General features: G+C 43.0%; 1 protein-coding gene across 4 annotated transcripts; it reads left to right on the forward strand.

The window, feature by feature from the left end:
• The first annotated feature begins 6,712 nt into the window (after positions 1-6,712).
• ccdc80 (coiled-coil domain containing 80) lies at positions 6,713-25,601 on the forward strand. 4 transcript variants are annotated; one of them, XM_034885863.1, is made up of 11 exons: positions 6,713-8,293; positions 9,608-9,805; positions 10,677-10,746; positions 10,834-11,149; positions 11,641-11,967; positions 13,149-13,305; positions 15,347-15,480; positions 18,132-18,283; positions 20,640-20,743; positions 24,084-24,167; positions 25,110-25,601. In XM_034885863.1, exons 1-11 carry the CDS (start codon positions 7,642-7,644, stop codon positions 25,430-25,432), a joined length of 2,517 nt encoding a protein of 838 aa, XP_034741754.1. In that variant the 5' UTR covers positions 6,713-7,641; the 3' UTR covers positions 25,433-25,601. The 4 variants fall into 4 exon arrangements, with proteins under 4 accessions (XP_034741754.1, XP_034741755.1, XP_034741751.1 ...); XM_034885864.1 differs by having other exon boundaries at positions 10,680-10,746; XM_034885860.1 differs by having other exon boundaries at positions 10,677-11,149.

Below are 25,601 nucleotides of genomic sequence, written 5' to 3' on the forward strand. Positions count from 1 at the left end.
ACACACACACACACGCACACACACACACACACACACACACACACACACACCCGCACACACACACACACACACAGCCAAGCACACATGCTCTGGTTTTTTACATGTGAACTCATGGTCTGGTGGAAAAAAACAGTAGTACACATGAAACAGATGACACAACGCTGAAGAGAACAATGGAGAGACGGTGAGAAAAAGTGACAGCATGAGACATAAAATGAGGGTGATAAAAAGAAAAAAACTCATTTGCCCCTCAATCAACCCTCCCCTCACAAGTCGGTGTCTGACTTGTATCAACCTCTGCGTGCTGCTGTCAAAATGTTTTCAAGTTCCTGGTGAGCTCCACTAAATGATGACACATGAGAATCATTAGGTTATTTAAGTCGGATGCAAGCACTGCCCTTTTTATTTAAACCTGGTACTCTCTTTCAAACGCTGCCAAGCTGAAACCTTTGTGGGTCGATGCGGTCAAGGAGTCTGCTTCTAATGCATGCTGGGAGGCCGCTGTTGACATATGTTCTGCCTCTGTAATCTACATTTGACTTACTTTTTGTGTGCTCAGCTTTGGTCGTTTTCTTCCTATTTCTATGGACGCAGTCAGTGTCTAAATTGTACCAAAAAAAAGGGGCCAGTACCCCTAAGACTATAAATTAGTCTTGCATTGCCAGACCTTCCTCCGCAGCGCTGCGAAGGAGGGTCTGGCTAGGCCACACAGCATTCTGGGATAGGAAAAAAATTTGCTCTGGTTTGTTGGCCTATGTTTAAACCAATCACAATCGTCTTGGGCGGCGCTAAGCTCCGAATGCAGCAGCGGTGGCTCTTCTAAATAGTCTCGGGAAGGAAGGAAGGATCTTCGACAGGGGGTCCGTGACCCCTAGGGGTCGCCAACTTATCTTTAAAAAAATATGTTTTTCTAAAGGTTTCTTTTTTTTCAAAAATGAAAAATGTCTGAAAATATACATTGATGTGACTCTAACATATTACATTATATGCAAAGATAACTTGGCCTATCGTGAAAAAAAATTACATTTAGGATACGCTTACTGCAGGTAAGGTAGCCACTCTGGTAGTCATACAGTTTGGCTTAATGATTCATTGTGCCTTCCACAAGTACGTTAAAGGTTTAAAAATGATGTATGTATAATATCCGTTCATTTTCATCCACTTGGCCCAGATTAATATGAATGGCATCACCCTGGCCTCCAGCACCACTGTGAGGAATCTTGGAGTTATCTTTGACCAAGACATGTCCTTTAATTCCCACTTAAAGCAAATTTCAAGGATCGCCTTTTTTCACTTACGTAATATTGCAAAAATCAGGAATATCCTGTCTAAAAATGATGCAGAAAAACTAGTCCATGCATTTGTTACTTCCAGGTTGGATTACTGCAATTCTTTGTTATCAGGCTGTTATCAGGCCTTATGTTCTTTTCCCCAGAATGTTCCCTTGGATCAGAGAGGCTCCAAAATCAGGGTAGCATCTGTCGCCTTGGTCCCGCTCCATGTTCTGTGATGCCATGTTCTACTGCTACACTGCAGTGCCCTGCTACGTCCTGCTGGGCCTTGTAATGCCGCACAGCGTCCTGCTATGCCGCAAACTACTACAAAGAACTGCTACAGACTACAAATTTTTGTCTATTTTTGTTATTGCCACTCTTCATTCCAACCCCAACCGGCCCGTCAGACACCGCCTACCAAGAGCCTGGGTCTGACCGAGGTTTCTGCCTAAAAGGAAGTTTTTCCTCGCCACTGTCGCACTGTTGCTTGCTCTGGAGGAGACTACTAGAACTGTTGGGTCCTTGTAAATTCTGGAGTGTGGTCTATCTGTATAGTGTCTTGAGATAACTCTTGTTATGAATTGATACTATAAATAAAATTGAATTGAATTGAATTAATATGCAACTCGATTTTTTACAATATGTGCAGTAGGGGGTCCCTACTCGGTCCCTCTTTGAGCTGAGGAGTCCCTGGCCTAAAAAACATTCACCTGCTGCAAATAAACATTTATCGGGAGATGGTACCCTAACTCAGCAGCTGTATGACATGATCACCGCATGTTTCTTGAATATATAGTTCAAAGGTCAAGGGGCAATGTGTTCATGAATGCAGCCCAGACTGGACCTGCTGCGCCGGGATCTGTAAGCTCTTTACTCTACAAGTGGCCTGGCCTATGTATGCTTAAACACACCATTATCCACATGTTTGTTTTTTTCTTTCAAGTACTCCTTATCTTTCTCTATAATTTAGTACCCAGAGATGACAGCTTATGTTGCTGTCTTGTCTGTTAATTGGGAGAAAAAAATCTCTATAACTAAAGCATTCAAAAACAGAAGTAGATAGATACTGTACGTCTGTGTACACTCACGTGTTGTGTAAAGGTGCATGAGTGCAACGCGTGACAGGTTCTCTTCTCACTGACTTGTTAGCGGGCTATGAAAAAGAAGATAAGTTCAAAGTTCAAGGGCCAGGGTCAAAGGTCAAAGGTCATGGTGTTTATGAATACAGCCCCAGAATGGACATGCTGCGTCAACAAAACTTCATTAGGGTCAGGATGTCACTGTGGAGTGAGACACCGTGTCTCGTGTTTCCACCAGGGGTCTCCGTGGCAGCATTGGTGTACAAGATGTGCCCAAATGTCTCAGAATTAAACTCTGATCAGCTGGTTTTATTCTTGAAGTAGTCTTGCGTTGCCACGCCAGACGACAGATACATTCTGGGATGGGCCAAAAAAAACAACACTCTGGGTTGTTTATACTTCTTTAAACCAATCACAATCGTCTTGGGCGGCGCTAAGCTCCGGAGGCTTTGCTAAATAGTCTCACGAAGGAATTTCCCAGTGGGAAAAATTACAACTTTGTATAAATATTTGCAGCATGAGAAAAAAAACACAATATACAATATTAAATAAAGTCAACTGTTCACATAATACAGTAACACAAGCCATTTAAATTACATAGTTAAACCTCATAAGCCCTTACCAGCAAAAACGTCCCAGTTAGGGAGGAAATGCCGTAAACATATTCTTTGTAAATCTTTACAATCATTCCCTGAAAGACCCTGGTTGCACCATCCCAATGTTCTTCAAATTTTCCCATTTTCAGCGTGTAGGGTTCTAGCTCGCAAATTACTTTTCCCAAAGCGAAGGGATTTTGAGAACAGTAACACAGACAGTGCCAGATGTCAGGCTTTGTCCTGGCAATTGATCCAGACTAAGCTTAAAGTGATGGTTGACATCTTGAAGTGAGACCTCCAAAATACTCCCAAAAAATTGGGTTTGAAACTATGTCAAAGTAATGCCAAATAAACGTTTTGGGGCAAAACAGAGTGGGATGAAACTCCAAGGTGTGGCCACATCCTCTGAACCAGGACTGGGGGGAAGATTAGAGATGTAGCAGCCATTCATCCACACACCACTAACTGTTTTATGGGACATATTAGGATTATCAGGACCTTTTGAGCTTTAAGAGAACTCAAGATGTCAGTAAAGCCTTTGAACAGAACATGTGAGACGCAGATGGGCAGTGTGGGATGTCAGACTTTCTGTATTGATTTTAACAGAAGAAGGGTGGAGCAAAACAGCAGAAATGTTCTTTTAAAACAAAGTTTCCTGATGTTTTCCTTAAGACTCAGTCCTGAGCTGTGCCAAGTTCTGTACTACATACAAATACAATTCAGTTTACACAGTTGTCGGCATTACTCTCCTTTTTTTAAATGTAGCACAATAAAGTACTGGGAAGTTAAAGCACATAAATAGTTGACCTGACATGTTGACGGACATTAATCAACCGTTACTCTTAAAATGTAATATATGTGATATTTAACAATGACACAAACTTTTTTTCAGCTGTAAGTTGCTCTGCCAATTTTGCCATTTTTGTGCTTTCTGGGACAATAGTGACCACCAAATATAGTCTCCAATTAAAACAATCCACATATGTTTCTGTCGTCAGGTTAATGACAAACAGACATATTTTGTTACATGTTAAGGTCAATGTTTTAAACCTCTGTTATGGCGAATGCATCTGCTTCCCTCATGCTTGATGTTATGTGCTGTCTACTTGTATATGACTGTGGACCATCGCTCATATGGCTTTACTGGTTCGTTTGAATGTAATACAGGTCTGTAATAAAGAGTATTATGGAAGTAAAACACATAGTTGAGCTGGCAGTCCTGGCAATGATTTGCACTGCGGCTCATTCACTGGGGAGTGAAAGGACGATTGCAGTGATTTTGCATACAGAGCATGTAATTACAGAGTGAATTGTAGAAACTTCTGAAGACTTTAGAACAGGACGGTGCTCTGTGTAATGCTCACAACACAATAAAGTATCATAAAGACCTATTTAGGCAACCATCCATCACTCGTCTTTCTAGCCTCAGAGAGGCTAAGTAGGGGAATAATTAACTTGCCATCACAGATCTAAAGACTGCATTTTGTAGATTAATTTGTATGAGAAACGAACAAGGTTCTGCATCCAATACATGCATCCATAATTGTTCCACTGGCATACAAAATGGTGTCCAAAAGTCGCGATAAATGGTATTAAACAGCGTTAAAAAGCATTAAAACAGCAGTCAACGTAAGTAAGAATTTTACCGTCACACCCTCTCTTATTCACAACTAAAGTCCTTCTCCTGACCCTGCACAGCTACAGTACAACTATACAACTCACTTCTATTATCTTTATTGTTACTACATTAATAACCCTAACCCTTTGTATATTGTAGAGTGTGGTCTAGACCTACTCTATCTGTAAAGTTTTCTAAGATAACTCCGGTTATGATTTGTCACTGTAAATAAAATTGATGTCCAAGTCCATCTTGGGAAGTTCAGCCCAGCCTTGCAGGAGCAACACGCCTGTTTCTTCTTGTTGACTTGAATCCAGATATGTTGAAATCACATGAGCGCTCTGCCTCTGTCCTGCAGCTGTTTTTATCCGCTGACATCGGCAGGAGCTGGAGGCCCTTTCGCTGCCCTAATTATGCAAGAAATATCTATTCCATGGTAGTTTCACTGGGGAACGTGCATGTGACACTGATATAAACCGAGCAGCAGTTGCTGTTTTCCAGACACAACCCGGCAGCCTGTAGATGTGTTGATTCCCAACATCATGGTTGTTTGTGTTGAAGTTTGAGCTGCAAAGATGAATCTATTAATCACTTCAATGTCAACTGTTAAATTAATCGGCAACTGTTTCGATAATCGATTAATCAGTTTGAGTAATTTTCTATGAAAACAGTTTGAACTTCTTAATGTGAACATGTTAGAGTTTCTTCCCTCCTATGTGACAGTAAACGTTATATATTTGAGTTGTGGACAACACAAGACATTTGAGGACATCTTGGGCTTTGGATCCCATGTTTCTGACACTTTATGTTACCATTTTCTGACATTTCATTAACCACCACTAATCCATTAATCTAGAAAATAATCAACAGAACGTGACAATGAAAATAATATAGTTAGTCGCAGCCCTAGTTGGAAGTTTCCACATTTTTCAATGTAATGTTTTTAGATTTAGGCGATTGAACTGGAAGTGGATGGAGCAAATATTTTCATACATTCTTATCCCCACCTTTATCAAAAGAGAGGCTTTAAGAGAGGCTAATAGTCATGTACAGTGATAGATAAAATGTAGGTTAACACTAAATTCTTGTGTTTATTGTTACATGTGTATTGTTAGTCTTTTGTAAAACCAAACCAGGGTTCACTGTTAAGTTGTTGTTTTTTTATTATACTTGCCCGAAGTCAATGTTTTAGGGCGGTCGTGCAACTCCTAGTGTTGAACCCTGCAAACCTATGGAGGGTTGGTGGTATGTAACACCTGTGCTTTAGATATGTGGTACCGCTAAAATTGCATGTGGGCCCAGCCTGGCCCCTCCATTTGAACTGGTCTTGAAATGCCACCGATTAACGTGGAAATCCAGACCCAAATCTGAAAGGATTAAGGGTCTGTCATCAAGTGATGAAAGTTGCCCATCTCGGGGTGGGGGGGGGGAGCTAACTGGTAGATTGATCATTGGCCCTGCCTATCTCAGATATATTGATGTGATTGGTGCAGCTCGGTCACTAGGGCATAGTTAATGAGCGGCATTACTCAATGCCAGAGTAGTCACTGTGGCATCGAGTAATGCTGAGCAAATTCAAATTGTGCTCTCTCTCTGAATTTCCAGGGTAAGTTGTTATCGCATTACATTATATGTTTTATTCAGGTGCAAAATGTACTTTAAACTAGCAAAAAATACAGCATGCAGAGGCAATAGTTTTGCCTTCGCAGCAAGAGGGGATGTGGTTTAGACCTAGTGGTTTACTTTTCTTTACTTAGGCTTTAATTACGAGCCACACTGGGGAACTTTCTTAGAGGAAATGGAAACAATCTGATTTGGGCTAAAAGAGCCATTATACAAAAGAGCAAAACCAGTAATTGCAATTGTGCCATTTCGGCCTGAAACATGCATAGACAACGTTCATTTTTGCTTTTCCCCTATAAACAGTAAAGGAAGAGTAAATGGATGGTAGCTGCAAGTTAAAATAGACACCAGCACTGTATTTCCCTCTAAATCATCTGTTTCCGTACAGTTTCTGCACACCAAGGAGATCAAAAATGTGCACTTGGAGATAAACCATGTTGGACAGGGATGGATGGGATTTGTGGGCGTTTCTCTTTTGGCTTATAAGGGAAACTTGACACTAGTCTGATTAAGGTCATTTCTCTTCCCGGTAGTCTGTCCAGCAAGGGGAGCAACAGGTTTAACTTTCCTTACACATTTTTGAAATGTGATTTTAGTCAGCTACTTCATATGTTGTCCTTCAGTGAAAACTAAAACCATCCCAGCGCAGGGACACACACTGCACAGTTTGCTTTTCTTTTTTTCTTCTAATGAAATGGGTGTTGCAGACTGAACTGCCAACCGGCAGTCCGGGCAGGTCCTGCCTTCGCGCCGCCAAGAGTCCGGAGGCTGAGGTTTTGAGTGGACATTTCTGGGAAATCCTCCAAAGCTCAGTTTGCCAAGAAGAAACCTGCGAAGAAGCCCAGCACATCCGCGTGTTCCTGCGCAGACTCAGCGCAGTTTGCACATTTCTTGCATTTTCGTTCGGAGGTTTCCTCCTTCCTGAGCGCAGATGATCGTCTCAGTTTGTTGGACATAAACAACGCTCGAGGATTAACTGGATACATTAACGTATGAGGGTATTAAGGTAAGCGTGCGTATTTTTTGGAGATGTGACGTGGTTCCGAACTTTTCGCCATTAATCCCCCCCCTCCCCCCCCAAGGGCTGAAGAAGAATTATCACAAAGTTTTTGGCATGTTTGTTTAACAAACTGATCTAAAGCTTGCTTCTGATCTTATGGGATCATACCTGGAAAGGGAGGTGTTTCTGACATAAGTTCTGGATATAACTTTTACGCACTATAACTCTGATTCGCCTTGTCTGTCAGATCCAGAGCAGACAGTGAAGTGGATTCCCTCATGCTCTGACATCACTGGCAGACTGTAATGTGCCCACCCTGTCTTCATCAGGAATTAACTGATTAATTACCAAAACGTCAAATGCACTAAAAGAAGCCCGGATCACGGCTCCGCCACCTGGATCTTTATCTCCCCCCTCAGTGAGCATATCCTTTCTTTAACACCTCGCCACAATGCTCAGGGCTTTTGTTCTCGGTTTAGCTCTGATTTACCTTCTCACCTGGACATGCGAAGCCGAGAAACAGACTCACCTTAAGCGGGTGCAGTTACACAGACGCTCTAGACGCGTACAGCTGGTCGCAACGGACAAGGAGAGCCTCGTCGGCCGAGCGCGCCCCGGGTTTGGTTCGGCAATCTCGGTGCATAGTTCCAGGAATAAGGAAGATGTGCAGGCGGACGAGGGTACTCCAGTTTCGGCCAGGACAGGGACTGTGATGGGAAAGAGAGCAGGAGATGTAGTGCCACGGAGAGGGGTGGACATGCTGCAAGATGAGGCCGCCCAAGGAGCGAGAAGCAGGGTCGCCCGGATGCCCAACAGCGCCGGGTCACCGAATCTGCTGGCCAGTTTCGCAGGGAAGAACCGCGTCCTGGTGATATCTGCGCCTCATGATTCAGACGGCTACTACCGACTGATGATGTCTCTTCTGAAGTCAGATGTGTACTGCGAGCTGGCCGAGCGACACGTGCAGCAGATTGTCATGTTCCACCAGGAGGGAGAAATGGGGGGCAAGGTGAGGAGGATCACCGGCGAGGGGAAGGTGATGGAGGAGCCGCTGGACACAGCACTCATCCCCAGACTCATGAGCTTCCTCAAACTGGAGAAAGGTGAGGGACGCAGGCATGAGTTCATCCTGAAGGAGGTTTCATTTCATTTCATTTCATTTTATGTTTATTTTGAAGATGGGAAGATGCTAAACGACATAGAAATGTGTGCAACAAACCTCGGATGTGCAGCATCACAGCATTTATAGCACTGCCACATATAAATAAGCCTACACAGGCCTACAAGGAACATCCATCTGTAAAACCCCCCAATGCCCATGTGATGGCATTTGATTTGGTTGTAATGGTCTCATGTTTCCTTTTCTCCAAAGCAACTAAGAGTTAAGTGTAGACCTGCAAGATCGACAACTATTTTGATGATCGATTAATCGATAAAGTATTTTTGTTTTTGTTTTTCATGAAGGGTAACGAGTGATTAGTTACCATTTGAAAGGGTAGTTACCTTTTTTCAGAAGGGTAAAAACTGATTAGTTACCCGTTACTCTTTCAAAGACAGTAACTAATCCTTAACTACCCTTTTTTTTGTGTACCTTATTGTAACGTGTTATCGCTTTTTTAAATGGAGTCTGGTGGGTTTAGCACTAGCGGCTTTAGAGCTGTTTCTGGTTAAACAGAAAGGTCTCAAAGAGGTTTTAAAGGTCTATCTCTGAAGCAGTCCTTTCATAATGTTGTAAGACACAAGGTGCTTAATTGCCCCATTAACTTAGATTGTAGCTTGTTTCTCCGCTGCCGACTGCAGCGATCACTAAATACTGGACCAATGTCAAAGACTGTTGTTCCCATCAGTCACTTAGACACAAAAAGAGGTTGAAAAACCGGTAGTTGCCCTTTAAAGCTTCACTAAGTTTATAGTTGATAACGTTATGTGTCTGCTGGGCTTGAAGCATATTGTATTTATTTTAACAAGCGTCTCCCATCCTTTCTTTAGCCTCAGTTGTTACTCCCTGATCACTATCGGATCGCAACACAGTCAATTGACAGAGAAATCATCAGCGACTCTTCTGATAACCGATTAATCATAGTCGTAAAAGTGATTTTTCATGCAAAAATGGCAAATAAATTGTGTTTCAGCCTCTCAAATATGGAGGTTTTGGTTTTGAAATTTAAAAAACAAGACATTTAAAGACATCACTTTGGACTTTAAGAATCAGGGATGGACATTTTTCACTATTTTCTGACATTTTATAGGCTTAACGATTAATCCAGCAAATAGTCTGTTGATAATGAACTAGATCCTTGGTCCAGACCTGTAGCTTAATGATGGTGCTTTTGTCTCTTGAAATTTCCAGCTCACCGTGACAGAATACCTGAAACTGTTTGAGTCCAAATGTGATCCGAGGTGTGTTTTTCCTGCAGGTAAGTTTGGGATGGTGCTGTTGAAGAAGACCCTGCAGGTGGAGGAGAGGTACCCGTACCCTGTGAGGATGGAGGCCATGTACGAGGTGATCGATCAGTCGCCCATGAGGAAGCTGGAGAAGCTCCGGCAGAAAGGCTTCGTCCAGAAGTGTCGAGCAGCCGGCGTGGAGGGACAAGTGGAGGAGGGCACACTCACAGGTGATAGGGATGGACCTATTATCGGCCATGGACGATTATCGGGCCGTTTTTTGGCAGTTTGCACATTATCTGTAATGTTTTATTTTCCTGATAACTAGGGTTGGGTACCAAAATCCAGTTCCCTATCGGACTGGATTAGAACGCAAATTTTCGGTTGCACATTTAGGTTCCTCTTAATGTGTCGACTGAAATATTTTCCCTCTGTCGCTCTGAAACGGACGTTAAAATATCAAACTTCCTCTGTAGTCCACCGTTAGCTAGCTACCGGACATGTAGGCTACTTTTAAAATGCCATATTTTCCCTCTGGGCTCTGGTTAGCATACCAATTCAACATTTATTTTGTTGTTACTTGTTAATAATGTAATTCTTATTATTATTGTTATTTATAAAAAAAAATTTACAAACTAAAAGACGGGAAAAATAAAAAAAAGGCATAAAAGGGGCTTTTTCATCTATTGCTGGGATCTTCAACTGGTGGTCCGTGAACCCAAAGGGGTCCTCAGAGTCAATGCAGGGTGGCCTCCAAATTATTGTAAAGTTTTTTCAAAAATTAAAAAGTCCTTAAATGAATCCAGCATACGATTAGCATATAATAATCCCACTGATGACCTACAGGTAAGGTAGCCACAAAGGTAGCCACCCACAGATGCATGTAAAATCATGCCAACCATTTGAAAAGCTTAGTATTCGATTATAAAGGTATGTCTAAAGGCTTAAGGCTGCCCTACACGTTATTGAGGCTCAACTTCATTTTAACAATATATGTAGGAGAGGGTCCCTGATCCATCTCTCTTTCAGTTAAGGGGTCTTTGGATTAAACATGTTGAAGGTCCCTGATCTATTGTCTGTCTTTCTGTGTGTGTGGATCAGTAGATACAGCAGCAGAAAGAAAACCATGGAAGAAGATCCCGAGAAAGCCCCCAACAACAAAAACAACAACAACAACCACCGCTGCCACAACCACCACAACAACTACACGGCCAACCACGACTACCACAAACCGGCCCCCCACCACAACTACAACCAAAGCAACAACAACAACAACAACAACCACCAAACCCACCACCACCACCAGAAGAACCACCACCAAACGCACCACCACCACCACCCAGGCACCAACCAGAGCCCACACCCCGACCCTGTGGCTCCCAGCCCCCAGAACCACGGCCGACCCTTCCTACTACAACCGCAGAGAGAGGGAGCGGGTCGCGGCTAAAACCACCCCGGCTGGAAACAACCGTACCGACAAGGACACAAGAGATCCACACAGCCACAAGCTGGCACCTGCCACACATAAACCCTCCAAGATCAAACCCGCCAAGAGGAAGAATGGGGGACAGAAGGTGAGGTAAAAGGGGCTGGGTTCATTTTGTACATAAATTAGGTTACTGAATTTATGGAAAAAAATCCATATTAGAACTAGAGGTCAAGGTCAAAGTTTATTTACATAGTTGTGGACAAGATGAGAACTTTGAGGACGTAATCCTGGAGTTTGGGAAACACTGACGACATTTTTCCCCAGTTTATGGAACAAACAGCTAATCGATTAATTGAGAAAATAATCGTTAGTTGCAGATTTGTGGGAAACTTGAAACTTGATATTCTTGGGAACTGGGCTATATGCTGTATCATTGTCCAGTTTTTTTGTTTTTTAAATCAATGTGTGCGATCACCTTGTGTTAGCGTGTCATGTAGACAGGCCAACAGTTGTGTTGTCATTACTTAGAACTCCTCATGGGGAAGACAGAAACTATGAACTAAAGCTTTAACATAGAAGTATTGTGGAGAGTTACTCTTAGTACTCCATTAACAACCTATATGTTTATCTGCGCAGGTGTTAACTAATGAGTACGAGGACAAGTTTGAACCAGGCAGGCCGACAGTCAGTCGCCCCGAGGAGACAGAAACCTCCACCGACATCAGTCCCACCAAGAAGGTCAAGGGAAAGCTCGATAAGCACGACAAGAAGAAGAAAAAGAACGACAAGGCTGCCAAGAAGCCAGACAGGAAAGGAGGAAAGGGAGGGAAGAAAAATGGAAAGAAGCTGTCTAAGTTAACCGAGAAAAAGGACTACCCAAAGCCCGCTAAGAAGCCGACGCCCCCTCCGAAGGGGTCTCTGGCCTCCTTCTTGGACTACTTTGAGGAGAGGAGGCGGCTGCTGGTGAGAGCATGACATTCCTCACACTTTATCAAGATGCTCAGCGCCTCTCTCGTCTGGCAAAGCTCATGTTTCACGCTTCAGTGAGATGGAAACGTTAGTGCTCAGACACAGTAGCATCATTAACCTGCCCGGTAGTACTAGCACAGTAGTGTCACACTCATTCTCACGAAGGACCACTCTAGAAAAAGAGGATCACATAAAGGGCCAGACAGTTAACGTCTATTCACCTGTTGTTTTGTATCTTCGACTTTCTAGTTATAGCATGACAGTTTTTATAGCTTTTTTTTTGTCATGTTTGTTGGGTTTTTCCCAACTTTTTGGGGGCTTTCTTCTTTTTTTTGGCACTTTTTCTTTTTTTTTTCTTTTTCCAATATTTGACGCTTTTTTGTCGACACGAAGCCCTACAAAAGTCAGGTGGAAAAATCCCCAACCATCTTAGAATTTAGCAAATAAAGCAAAACAGTGATATCATTTTTTTTAACAACAACCTGTTTCACAGCCCAAATTCGAAAACTCTCTCTGCTTCTGTGGGAATTATCTCAAAATCTCAAAGTCGGCAAATCTGGCATATTCTGCTTTGAATGTCACGTAATTGCAGTTCCCCCCTCTCTCTCCCCTTTCACGTCTTCAGCAGTCCTGTCAAAATAAAGGCTGAAAATGCCCCCAAAAATAATCTTTTGGTTTGGCACACAACTAGGCGGGCCAAAATCTATTGTGAACCTAAAGTGACATACGGCCGGATGTACAGTAAATCAGCAAGGGCTGCTTTTCGAGTGGGATAATTATAAAATTGTATTTTATTATTATTAAATTATTATTATATAGTGTATTTAATGGGTAAAAAGATTGCACAAAATGAATATTTCAAGTGTTCTTTTTTTTTTGTATTATGGACAGGCATAAATAATGTGGAGCAGCTGTCTGTCACACAGCTGTGTGCTAACAGACTGCGTGTCTCTGTTTTGCAGCCAGTATAGATTCTAATCACAGCAGTGGCTGGGAAAATATGCCCCTTCCTCCCCCTGCAGGTTAATGTAAACATCTCATCTGCCAGCACAGTGTGTGTGTGTGTGTGTGTGTGTGTGTGTGTGTGTGTGTGTGTGTGTGTGTGTGTGTGTGTGTGTGTGTGTGTGTGTGTGATTGCGTATACATGCCACTCTAACCTCCCTCCCTTCCTACAGCTGATTACGTCCCCCAGCGAGGAGAGCACTATGTACGTTCAGCAGCGGGACGAGTACCTGGAGTCTGTGTGTGAAATGGCCATCAGGAAAGTCTCCATCATCACCATCTTTGGCTCTCTGACCAACTCCACCATGAAAATTGACCACTACCAGCTGGGTAAGTATCGTTCAGTGCTAGCGCACAGTTTAGATCTCTCATCAGGGCATGGGAAAGGTTCAAAAGTCATTTGTTTATAGCTCATACACAGGGGCCGGGGCAAAACTAATATAAATCAATACTGTGATATGAGAGTAGATATCGTCTTAGATTTTGGATATCGTAATATGACATAAGAGTTGTCTTTTCTTGTATTTAAAAGTTGCATTACTGTAAAGTGAATTTTCTTTAATTTGCCTTAGACATCCTATTCACATTACTGATGATTAGTTATAACAAATCTCATTGTTTAAATATTTCTTGAAAGCAACAATTGTCAACCCCACAACATTGCTGCAATATCACTATTTGGTCAAAAATTGTGTGATATTTAATTTTGTCCATATTGCCCAGCCCTAGAAATGGGACTGAGTACCCAGGGCCCTCATGTGAGAAGGGCACAAAAGAATGCCAGAATGAATAGGTGTGAATGCGGCGAAGGGCCTATAGAGAAGGCCTTTCTACAGGGCCCAGAGTGCTAAGCCCCCGCTCAAACAGGTTGTGGAATAGATGATTGGCAGTTCTCTCAGACACCGGTGTTAACTCCATCCGACACTTTCCATCTGTTCGGGCAAATGCATCCTCCACTGGTCTGTCAGTAGTCCTTTTAGTTTAATGAGTCATGCATCTACCCAGAATAACTGTTACTGAGAATGTGAAGTATCAGTGAATGTTTTCCACTCTGAATCCTACAGTGAAGAGAACTATGGCTTGATGTCGTGAGCACTGTGCTGTACTTAAAATGGCTAGTTTGGATATTTTGAAGTGGGTTTGTACGAGCTACTTCTCCATAGTCTCCATACAGTAGATGGAGGTCGGCAGACCCCCAGTTTGGAAGAACAGGCAGGGTATTGAAGGCTGTATACACCGCTCTATGCTCTGTTGTGTTAAAATGTTTGTCCAGTCCCACAATAACACAAACCGATGGAGGCAGCGGTAGAGCAGCAACTCCCGTGTTCTACGTGGTAAAATGACTGTTTTTCTCAAAGGAGTCTGGTTGCTTTTAAGAGAGCAACCAACCATGCTGGGACTCGGTTACACTTTTGTTCCAATAAGCGGCCAGCGGGTCAGCATGTGTGTGTATGTGTCAGTGTGTGACTATTTACTGTATGCAAACAAATGGTTCTTTCAGTGTTGCTCCTCCCTCAGTTTAGGGTGACCTCATAGTGTTGTAGGATGGCTGGCAGGCCGACAGCATGTCGTGTATGTGAGTTAGATTTGAATGTGTGCAGTCTGAGTCTGCTGTCTCCACCATGTGCTGGAGTTTTCCTGATTTGATTGCTCATACACATTACACGGCACAGAGTAGGGGAACCAACTAACCACCAAAAAAAAACACTATTTTGTGTACGTGTGTGTGTGTGTGTGTGTGTGTGTGTGTGTTTGTGTGTGTGTGTGTGTGTGTGCGTGCATGCGTGTTTATGTGTTGTGCACACATTCATGGAGGGAGTGGGGATAAAAGGCTTTTGCTTTGGTCTGCATAAACGGCTGCTACAGTAGAGGTCTTAATCATCCGACCAATGGCAGAGGTCCTTGAATAACTGCTGCTCTTTGTGGAGTTTGTCCCTGATTCACTCTATTTTTATTCTGCAGCGTCTACTTCAGCGTCACTTCAGACGTATTTTTCAAAAGGAACATTGTTTTGAAGTTTTAGCAATAGAAAACCTATTTTTCTCACAGCTGCACACTGACATGTTCATGTTATTATGGTTTATTTGATCACAATTGTATTTAATTTCACGGTAAGCCCGTCTGAGCTATGTCCCTTTCTCAGAGACATTTTGTCACAGTTGTGTAAGAGCTTTTATTTGTCAGACGTGGTTATTGACTAGTCTCATGAACAAAACATTTGTCAGTTTCATTTTTTTGTTTTTGGAGCAAACTATCAAAGCAAAAGCTGAGATGTCACAGGTTATTAACACAGCGCAGCGTCCCTATTCATTTACCTTCACTACCACATTTGTTCTTTAAATCAACAATACCGTCTCTTTGTCCTCTCCAGAAAATGACAAGCCTATGGGTCTTCGTCAGGAGGACCTGGTGAACCAGGACCTGATTACAGAGCTGAGGAAAGAGTTCAGCATGACCCATGAGGACTTCTACATGATTCTCACCGACACCGACATGAGAGTCAAGGTAAGGACTCGCTCTCTATAGCTGTGTCCCAAAGTCGGGCTGGAAGTCCTTCCAGACATAATATGTTGAGGCAGAGATGGGGACTCGAGTTTGAGACTCGGACTGGAGTCTTTTTGACCGGATGTCCGTCCCCTTCTGCTTTCTCTGTGTTGGTGTTCTAACCTCCGGCTGATTTCTGAGGACTATGGTTACCTGGTCCTCAGATCTCTGCAGGGTAAATCCAGACAGGAAGCTAGACTATCTGTCCAATCTGAATTTTCTGATGCACGACTAAAACTTCCTTTGAGCGTACTAGAGCCCAATACTATCGGGCAATATTAGGCTTTTCCTGAACTATCGGTATGCATACTATGCAACGGCAACACTCATGACATGGTTGACCGTCCATTTTTTTTTGTTTTTTTTTAAATATTCATTCATCAGAATCATTCATAATAATAATATAATTTATGATATTATGATATGATAGGAGGGGAATAACATTCAGCTCATCAGACGTAAATAAATTAAAGATGGTTCATGAGTCCAGCATCTTGAGTCCGAGTTGAGTTTGAAGTCTTTTGAGGACGAGTCACATCTGAAGTCACTGTGTGTACTACTTAAATGTGACCGTCAAAATTAGGGACATCCGGCGGGACATCCGGCAAAACCTCCAGTAGCACTAGAGCAATCCCAGAAATTAAAAGCTGTTGATATAGAACATGAAAAATGCAGATTGTTAATGGTTTCAAGAAGCCGTAAAAAACTCATGTTTCGTAAGAACTTTATCCTGTAACGTAGGTTGTGCCCCTGTGTGCTTTTAATTGTTTGCCTTTCATTAATATAATGACTTTGTTTTTGCGTGTTTTAATATTATTTCCTGTTTTTAATTTTCTATTTTCATTCAATGTTGCACTGTACAGCACATCGTGACCCTGGTTTTGAAAGGCGCTTTATAAATTAAGTTTACTTACTTACTTTTACTTTTAACAAGCTTTAACAGTATTTTATTCATACTTTCCCTAAAAAACTGTTTTCCAGCTTTATTTCTGGCCCTGAAGTCGGTCTCCACTCTCTGTTTACAGGTTAACCGCCCTTCTGCCCAACATTTTATCCTCTCTTTCTTTTTGAAGGTGGACAGATCTGTCCTCGCACTGCCAACACGCCGCCTTCACTGAAACACTGTTACAATTCACACAACATGACATTTGGCCCACCCCCCTGTCTGTGTCTGTGTGTGTGTGTGTGTGAGTGTGTGTGTGTGAGGGTTTGTGTGTGAGTGTGTGTGTGTGTGTGTGTGTGTGTGTGTGTAAGGTAACTCACCAGGCTGTTTTTGGACGGATTCATCAAAGAGGCCAGTGTTCACCTCTCTGCTGACAGAGGCAGAGACGGGGAAGTCTCTAAATGTACGGTTGGATGTGGGTGTGGGTACGAGATAGAAAGTGGCAAAGAGACAGCGTGAGAGAGCGGAGGGAGGTGTGAAAGAGTTAGACGGAGCCGTAAAGCAGATTCAGCACATCCCGAGGTGTTGAGGAAAAACTCAGGAGCAGCACTCATTTCAAGTCATTTCACATAGAAGAAAGCTGGGGAGACTGTGATGGCTTACACAGGATCATTTCATAAACTCTCAGTAGACGGCAGTACAGTTTAACCACCATGTGTTCTCTCTGTCCTCCTGAAGGTGGACTTAAACTCTACTACGTTTCCCTGACACTTTAAAGGTAAACAAAGATATCACAGGCACCATAAACGCAAGTTAAAAGCCTAATTTAGCTTTCTTTAGCTTTCTTTAGCTTTCTTTAGCGCTCTCTCTCTCTCTCTCTCTCTCTCTCTCTCTCTCTCTCTCTCTCTCTCTCTCTCTCTCTCTCTCTCTCTCTCTCTCTCTCTCTCTCTCTCTCTCTCTCTCTCTCTCTCTCTCTCTCTCTCTCTCTCTCTCTCTCTCTCTCTCTCTCTCTCTCTCTCTCTAGTATCAGATGCCAAAGCCTAGGTCAGCCTATCTCTCTTTATGGAAGTGTGCTAAAGTGTGGCAGGCCCACCGAAAGGGGGCCATCCTAAAAACAAAAACAACAAGTCCCTTGTCATGCAGCTGTCTCCACTCCTTGAATCTGTAGAGACAAACTAAATTCTACATGAACAGGTTTGGTTAGATGAGACTGGATGAAGGATCTCATCCCCTGACGTGTGACCTATGAATGTGTTGACGTTGTCTAGGCTTTCCCTTTGTATCATCGTACCACATGGGTGTTTCTGGAAATCCCACCACACCAAGGAAGGTCCGAGTGTTTATGACTGAGAGAGAGAGAGAGAGAGTGTGTGTGGGTTTGTGTTACATATGCACGCTGAGATTGGTTAACATTTTGTAAGTGAAATGTGATGCTGCGTTGTGTTTATGTCTCACGCTGCTTCCCAGAAGTTATTCTGAAGCATGTTTGTGAAAAAGACCACAGCACATCTACCAACATGTTCCAAAATGTCACTTCATCACTTTGTTGGAAACAGTCCCAACATAGTTTTTTTAAGCAATGGGATTCTGTATTCATGTCATCTGTTGATTTTCTTTTCTTTTCTTTCTTTTTTACATATTAGTTTTATTTATCCTGTGGCTTGTCCACATTTTTGAATCGGCCTTTTGGTAAACGTGTAACTGGTTCTTGTTGATGATCTTTTGTCAGCAAGCCTATGAGGTTCCCATCGCCATGAAGGCTGTTTTCAACTACATCGACACCTTCTCTTCCCGTATCCGAGAGATGGAGCAGCAGAAGAGAGACGGGGTCGTCTGTAAGAAAGAAGACAAGCCCAGATCGTTGGAGAACTTCCTCTCCAGGTAAAGTTGTTTCTAAAGGCTTTAAATACCCTCCATGTCCAAGAGTAGCAGCACAGCCAACATTAAACCATAGACCTGGCTTTCGGTTTGGGAGCATTGTCATGTTTAATGATTTACTCTTGCCACATAGTTGGAAGCACACTTTTGTCTAAAATAACACTGATGTTGCATTACGTTTTAGCTTAATTACAACTTGCATAAACTGTGAAAAAAGCCTCTTAAGTATACAAAGGTATGGCTGTAAAGTATTTCTTTAAGCATGCATAAAAACAACTACTATCCACCTAGTTTTGCATTGCCAGCTCTATCTCCACACCGCTGTGGAGTCAGGTCTGGCTACAGCACAGATGCATTTTGGGATAGGAGAACATAACGTTCTGGGTTGTTTGCATTTCTTTAAACCAATCCCGATCGACTAGGGCAACGCAAAGCTCCGGCTGAATAGTCTCTGGAAGGAACTTGTTTTGATGGAACATTTGCAACCTGTGAAAAGAAAAACGTCACATACAATATTAAATGAAGTTACCTGTTGACACGATACAGTAACGTGAGCTTTTTAAATTAGCTGATACATGGTTACACCTCATTATCTCTTACCAGTATATCTCCCTGTGTACTTCAACCACAGCAATCCCACCAATCAGTCCCAAAACGTCCCAGTTAGAGAGGAGACTTCATAAACATATTCTTTGTAAATCTTTACAATCATTCCCTGAAAGAACCAAGCAGGTCTTCTTCGTTGCACGATCCAAATTTTTCTTTAAAACTTGACATTTTCCGTGTGTAGCTTTCTAACTGTAGTTGTTGTTGTGTCCCGTAGCGAAGGGATTTAAGATAGTAAGAGACATCTCCTGTTTCAACAGCCAATAGAGAAGTCAGCTGGTAAAGTCAGTTATAAACTATAGAAATAAAAATATCAATAATGCATTTTATTTTTATGGTACAAACAGCTGTTGTAAATGGCAGTTTTAGACGGAGCCTCCATGACAACGTTATATGGTTGCGTGGGAGAGAGACTGAAGAGAGGGAATGCCTGTCGGCGTTAGACCAAAGACGTGTTGCCGCGAATTCATCACTAGAAATGCAACTGTAGCAAGCATTTCATTATCGTATAATGTCATACACATTAATACAATTCACTTTTATTTATCCATGTAAGTCGATGGAGAACAACTTAGTTCACACAGTTCCACATTCATACCTGGAAGCTGCCCAGTAACACCACCGTCGGGTCAGCTGACCACTGAGCAGCTCCACTGGAGCGGTTTTGGGGTTCAGTGCCTTGCTCAAGGGCACCTCAGTGGTGGCGATGAGGAAGGGACAAGCACTGCTTACTCACTTTCCCCTCCCAGATTTTTATCCTGACGGTCTGGGGATCAAACCGGTGACCTCCCGGTTGCTTCCCTAACCTCTAGGCCACCACTACTCCTAAGATGAAACAAATGACATATCCAGCTAGAAAAAAAAAACTCTAAAAGTCGGAAGTCAGGACGGAAGTTTAAAGAGTGGTTGCTATGGAGACGGTACAGCGTCTCCTCTCATCTCATTGGTTTGAACTATTGAGAGTTTTAAATCACTTTTAAAAACTCATCTTTTTGCACTGGCTTTTAACACAAGCTGAGCTGTGACATTTTGTTGTTGTATTGATTTATAGCAAAGCTTTTATCTGTTGTATTTTTGTTGTTTGTGGCATATTCTGTTTTAGATGGTTTTTCCGGATATTTGTTATGCCCTTTTATTATGTTTTTATCTATAATTGTACAGCACTTTGGGGCGGTAGTGACAGACCTGCTCTTTTCAACTCGTCTTGTGGAAATCTTCCGTCTGAATTGGGTATTAAATGGGAATTTCAAAATAAATGTAAAAATGTCCTTAGACCTCAGAGTGTTCTGCTGAGGAGTTGGCAGTCCGAATTATTGGGTGGTCCCACCAGGCTCTTTCCACTCCCATCAAACAGCTGTTGCTTTGCTCAATAATCAGCTGCACCACAATTTACAGTGTTTATAAGCAGCATCTGGCAGATTGCGGCAGCCTGTGTGTGCGTGTGTTCCACGGATATTATAAGTAAGATTAAAAAGTACCTCAAGGATGAGTCACTGCAGTCTCATATTTTCCTGAGATTTTTTAAACCGGGCAGGCTGTCCTTTGTTACCATGGAGACTTGAATTTCAGCTTCAGATCACAGTGCTGAGACGTGGCGGGATTTCAACCATAATTGGAGGTTGTCACCCTCTGGCAGTAATAGCATGGGAATATGTTGGTGAACAAGCACACATTCTGTATCTTACCAGATAGCTTCCAGTGCTGGACCCAGAGTGCCACTTAAATTCGGGACTGAAATCTTCTGTGATTGCAGGTTCCGTTGGAGACGTCGCCTGTTCATCATCTCCGCCCCTAACGACGAAGAGTGGGCCTATCAGCAGCAGCTCTATGGCCTGAACAGCCAGGCCTGCAACCTCGGTGAGTCCCCTAAAATTCAACCTGACACTTCACGCCAAAGATCTGAGAGAGATCTTAGGAGCAGTTAACCACAGTCCTCTGTCCTCGGTTTATATTTCCAACAAAAAGAAAGTGGAAGGTGACATAAAATACATGCATCCAGTGGAATGCAGCACCAGAACAACCCAGGAAGTAGATCATCAAGGATATACGTCGACTACTCCAAAACTAACCTGTGACCGGTCAATTAACTCATTTCCCTGAGGTCTGGAAAGTGACTTTAAAGGAGGGGAAGCACACAATCAACTTGTATCATATTTGAAATAGAGATAATCCAATACTATTTATTGCTTCCCAGTATCAATTCTGATACCTGAACTTGTGTATCGGCCGATACTGATCACTGATCCGATTCTGTCTATTCTGTCTGAGGCTCTTCTCCTTCCCTGACGATGGCCTTTTCAGTCTGCCGGTCATTTAACCTTTCAACAGTTAATTTAAGGTTATTACTGTATATCTCAAAAAGTCATTCTGATAAGTAACTGTAAATATGTAGGCAATGTAAAAGTTAAATATACATCTATTGGGTGTACTTTAAAGATCTGTAACAAGCCTTGAATAAGAACAACTATAAAAAATACCTTTGACTGGCTTTCTCCCTAACTCACACAAAACATGGGAAATTATGGTTCCTCTTTAAAGAGTATCTCAACAACACCGCTGACCACACCCAGCATCTCTGATGAGTGTGATTCGGCGGTAGATGTGTGCTTTGGTGCACCTGTAACTAAATCGACTAGCGGTGTCACAGGGTCCTGGAGTCCACCTGTCCATTACCGCAGCAAGGTGAGCAGTGAAACCACTGGAGGGGGGGGCAAAGACAAGATTTTTAAGGGTGTTAAGTAAGGTTGGGCCTCGTTTGGATTTGAACTATTCAGATTCCAATTGTGATTTTCTTCCTTTCGATTCCGGTTCTTATTGCTTCTCTGAGGGGTGGAGTTGGAGTGGAGTTGGAGTGGAGTCATTTGCAGCATTGCCGCTAAATAAAGCCACAGTAGAGCGCCACTTACTGCGCTTCATTCAACAAGAGCCTGGCCACTATTGAAACCAAAACTTGTGCATGTTAAATTGGGAACATTAGTCATGGCTTATACAGTAACAGTAAAGATCACTCTAAGACGCGAGAAACCGTCCCCAGCGGAACGCATCCCAGCCGAAACCATCGTTTTTCTATGGTACAGCGCGCCTGCCATGTCTTAGCATGCAAAGCGCAAATTCTGGTGCTCTCTCTTGGCTTGAACCCATTGTTGTTTCTTTCTGTTAATTATATTTGATCCCCCTTCCACCACAGTGTTTCCCCGACAAGGCGTTTTTGTCTGTAGCGACGCTTCTCAGTGGGATCAGCCCCTTGAGTCCCATTTGTCACGTAAAAAAACCAAATCTATTCTTGCTCGTTAGCAGACCCAGGATCTGTGAGGACTTTCCCCTCCCTCATGTGTTTAGATGTATTTTAGATTAGGAATATGCACATTAGGGAACATTTCTGTGAACGCGCCAGTGTTAGCCAGATGGCTAATGTTCAACTGTAGACCTAATTACCCAGCATGCATGGCTTTATGGTGGGAGGAAACCAAAGCACCCAGAGGAAACCCACGCAAACATGCAACAAACAAGCAACGAACGTGCAAACTCCACACACAGAGGCACTGTCTGAACCCGGGGATCGAACCCTGAGTGCCAACTTGCTGTGAGGCAGAAGTGCTAACCACTTAGCCACCGTGCTACCCTCTTTTGTTGCTCTTGGCTGGGCGTGCACCAAGGGCTTCTCCCTCCCTCGCTGCCCCGGACAAAGGCCTGTCCTGCTGACTGGGCTGAAGGCCTGGGAGGTTTGATCCTGGTATTCAGCACTTGGCTCGCTCACCAGGTCTGCGTTCTCCTGTGTTTAATGTGGGCTTTCTCGCTTCAGAGGAAACTGCTTTTTTGGCAGGACTCTCTGGACCACCACGTTCTCCTCCCTCTACCTAAAAAACAGTGTTCCAATAATAAGCAACGGCAGTGAAATCAGCTGGTGTGAGCTGGAGGACTGTTGGAAACATTGCAGTTGGTCAGCAAATTACAGAACACAATGTTCTTGTTTAAAGGGGTGATAGAATGGGTATAAAGAGTAGTTTACGCTGTTCCTTAATGTCTTAATGGGCTGAAAATTACCCTGCTGCTGTTAAATTTGTCCTGATGCTACCCTGTTATTTTGGCCTGGGTTGAAATTACAGGTGTTCTGCCTTTTATGGTCTTCTCATAAATATTTTGATGAGCTGCATGCTAATTGGTTGAGCAAAGAACGCACGCACACAGTGCAGACTTTTTTATGCGAGAAATCAACTATATGAAGGCCAAATCAAGTTTTTCCCGACTGTGTGCTGGATTCATGAGCTCCGGGGCAGCGGTTGGTGCTGCCTGGGTCGCTGCATCCCTGCCCGGCCTGTCCTTTCACAGATGCTGGGTACACTTCCGGCATTACTGTAGTATCTTTACAATTTGAATTTCATCACGGCATGTATATCACAACTATCCTAAGGTCTTAAAAAGCTAACACTTTTGTCTGGTTTCAATTTAATGCATTTTTGTGAATTTCAGAGGTTTCAGCAGGAGGAGGCTTGCTAGCTCTCGTTGTTCCAGCTCACCACGGCCTCTATCAATCAAGAGGCGTTTATTTCCCCGATTGTTTGTTTAAATAACTCAACACAAATATCCATTATAAGATTAACTGGAACCTGTGGTAAGACATTGCGGGCGTAACAAGCTCGCTGACCGCGCTCCCACTCACACACACATCGGCCATTTAGCGGGAAGAGGGGAGGGAGAGCAGCGAGCTGCAGGCCCTGGAGCTCTGTCAGGGCAGCGCCGTTTGGTAGTGCAGTAACCCGGAAACGGGGACTTTGCGCTGGGTATGGAGCGCCACGGGGTGCCGCCCGCTGAACTCCGCTACACAGTCATAAAATATTAGCAATTAGCAATCAATTTTCATAAAACAGCAAATACATTTCGATCTCAGATAGAAGATAGATAAAAGATAGAAACCAGAGCGAAATAAGGAGGAGCCACATAGTTGACGTAGTGATGAGATCTGCCCATTTTCAGAGACAATTTCAAATTGTGAGATTTTCGGAGGACATAGGAGTCAATGGGATTTTGAGGTACTATGTACGTCCTATTTACCCACCAAACTGTCGTTATTCAACTAAGAAAAGGTAAAATCTGCTTTGCATTCCATCTCCCCTTAAAAGAATGTGTTTTACTGTTACATACTTGCCTCTCTCTGATGTGTGTTGTCCATGTGGTTTTGTCGTTGCCTTGGCGAAAGGTCTGAGACACATCGCCATTCTGAAGCTGGTCGGCACGGAGCTGGCAGATATGGGCGGAGTCTTGGAACTCTATCCAATCAATGGTAGGAACTTTCTCATGACTCGGACTGTGGGTTAGCATCACACTAACACACACCAAGAACCTCTATTTATACACTTATTGCACCTTATTTTACTAAAAGCTTTGTTTCACCTCCAAAACACTCATCTTTCCTCACGCTACAGGTAAAGAAATCTTGCCCCAGATCCATTCTTTTTTCATATTTTTCTCTTTTTTTACACTCGTCCCCTTACATTACATTTGTTCTCTTACCTATTGTTTTTTCTCTACATGCTAAAAAATTTAGAAGAAAAAAACACCCAAATTCAATGAAAGTAGTGAACTGACTATTTAACTTGTGAGGAGGGTTGTTGGGAACCATCCATGTTGATTTTTGGCAAAAATTGTTTGAAAAAACCAAAACTTCTGAAATAGAAACTTTTTGGAAAGGGGTCAAATTGGACCCGAAGACAACAGGAGGGTTAATGTTAGGACATTATTTCATACTGACCTGGTAGATGTTGTTCAAGAGAACTCTTCCCGACAACCATGAACTTTTTTCTTTCAGCATTTTCACTTTTTCCTATGCTTTTGACAGTTTTTAAACCTTTTTGTCACTCATATCCATGCTTTTGCTTTTAAGATTCATGGTCCATTAACCTAATTTACATGACATATTTGGAATTATTTTGAGATAAGAGGATCAGTGGATCACAGACTACAATATCTCAACGTTAAGTGAGCATATTTTTTTGAAACCATTCAAACATTGAATGAAAGCGGTCACAAAATAGGCGGCAGTCCTATTTCTAGCATGCACGTGTTTCCTGAGACATGGGTGACACGCAGGCAGTATGCAAGCTCTAAGCAGTTAACATGGGAGCCAAAATAAAAGCAGACAACGCGCAGCTGACACGCTCACGCCACGCCCTTAGATATCTGTCCTTAATATTTCATTCCTAAACGGAGTCTCTGCTCCATCCAGGGAGTGCTACCGTGGAGCGTGAAGGGCTGCCCGGTAGCCTGGTGAAGGACATGAGGAACTACTTCCAGATCAGCCCAGAATACTTCTCCATGCTGCTGGTTGGGAAGGACGGCAATGTCAAGTCCTGGTACCCTTCTCCCATGTGGTCCATGGCTATAATCTACGACCTGGTGGACTCCATGCAGCTACGCAGACAGGAGATGGCCATCCAGCAGTCCCTGGGGATGCGCTGCCCCGAGGATGAGTACGGCGGCTATGGCTACCATCAGCATGGATACGAACACGGTTACCAGGACGGCTATCATCAGGGCTACGGCTACTAACTCTACTCACTAGTAACTTCTTTAATGTTTCCCACCCATCCTCCACCAGGCAGTCGGCTCAGCAGGGGCGATTCCAGGATTTTATAATCAGTCAAGGGGGGAGGAGGGGGGCATTTTATCAGAATACAGCATAGAAAATCTGCTTAGAAATAAAGGACACATTGGATAG

Source organism: Etheostoma cragini, chromosome 11, assembly GCF_013103735.1.
Source record: "Etheostoma cragini isolate CJK2018 chromosome 11, CSU_Ecrag_1.0, whole genome shotgun sequence".
NCBI classification, from domain to species: Eukaryota; Metazoa; Chordata; class Actinopteri; order Perciformes; family Percidae; genus Etheostoma; species Etheostoma cragini.

Coding starts and splice junctions, on each gene's coding strand:
- ccdc80 (XM_034885860.1), top strand. CDS start 7,642: ATGCTCAGGGCTTTTGTTCTCGGTTTAGCTCTGATTTACCTTCTCACC. Junction 9,806..10,676: donor GGAGGAGGGCACACTCACAG/GTGATAGGGATG, acceptor TGTGTGGATCAG/TAGATACAGCAGCAGAAAGA. Junction 11,150..11,640: donor GGAAGAATGGGGGACAGAAG/GTGAGGTAAAAG, acceptor TTATCTGCGCAG/GTGTTAACTAATGAGTACGA.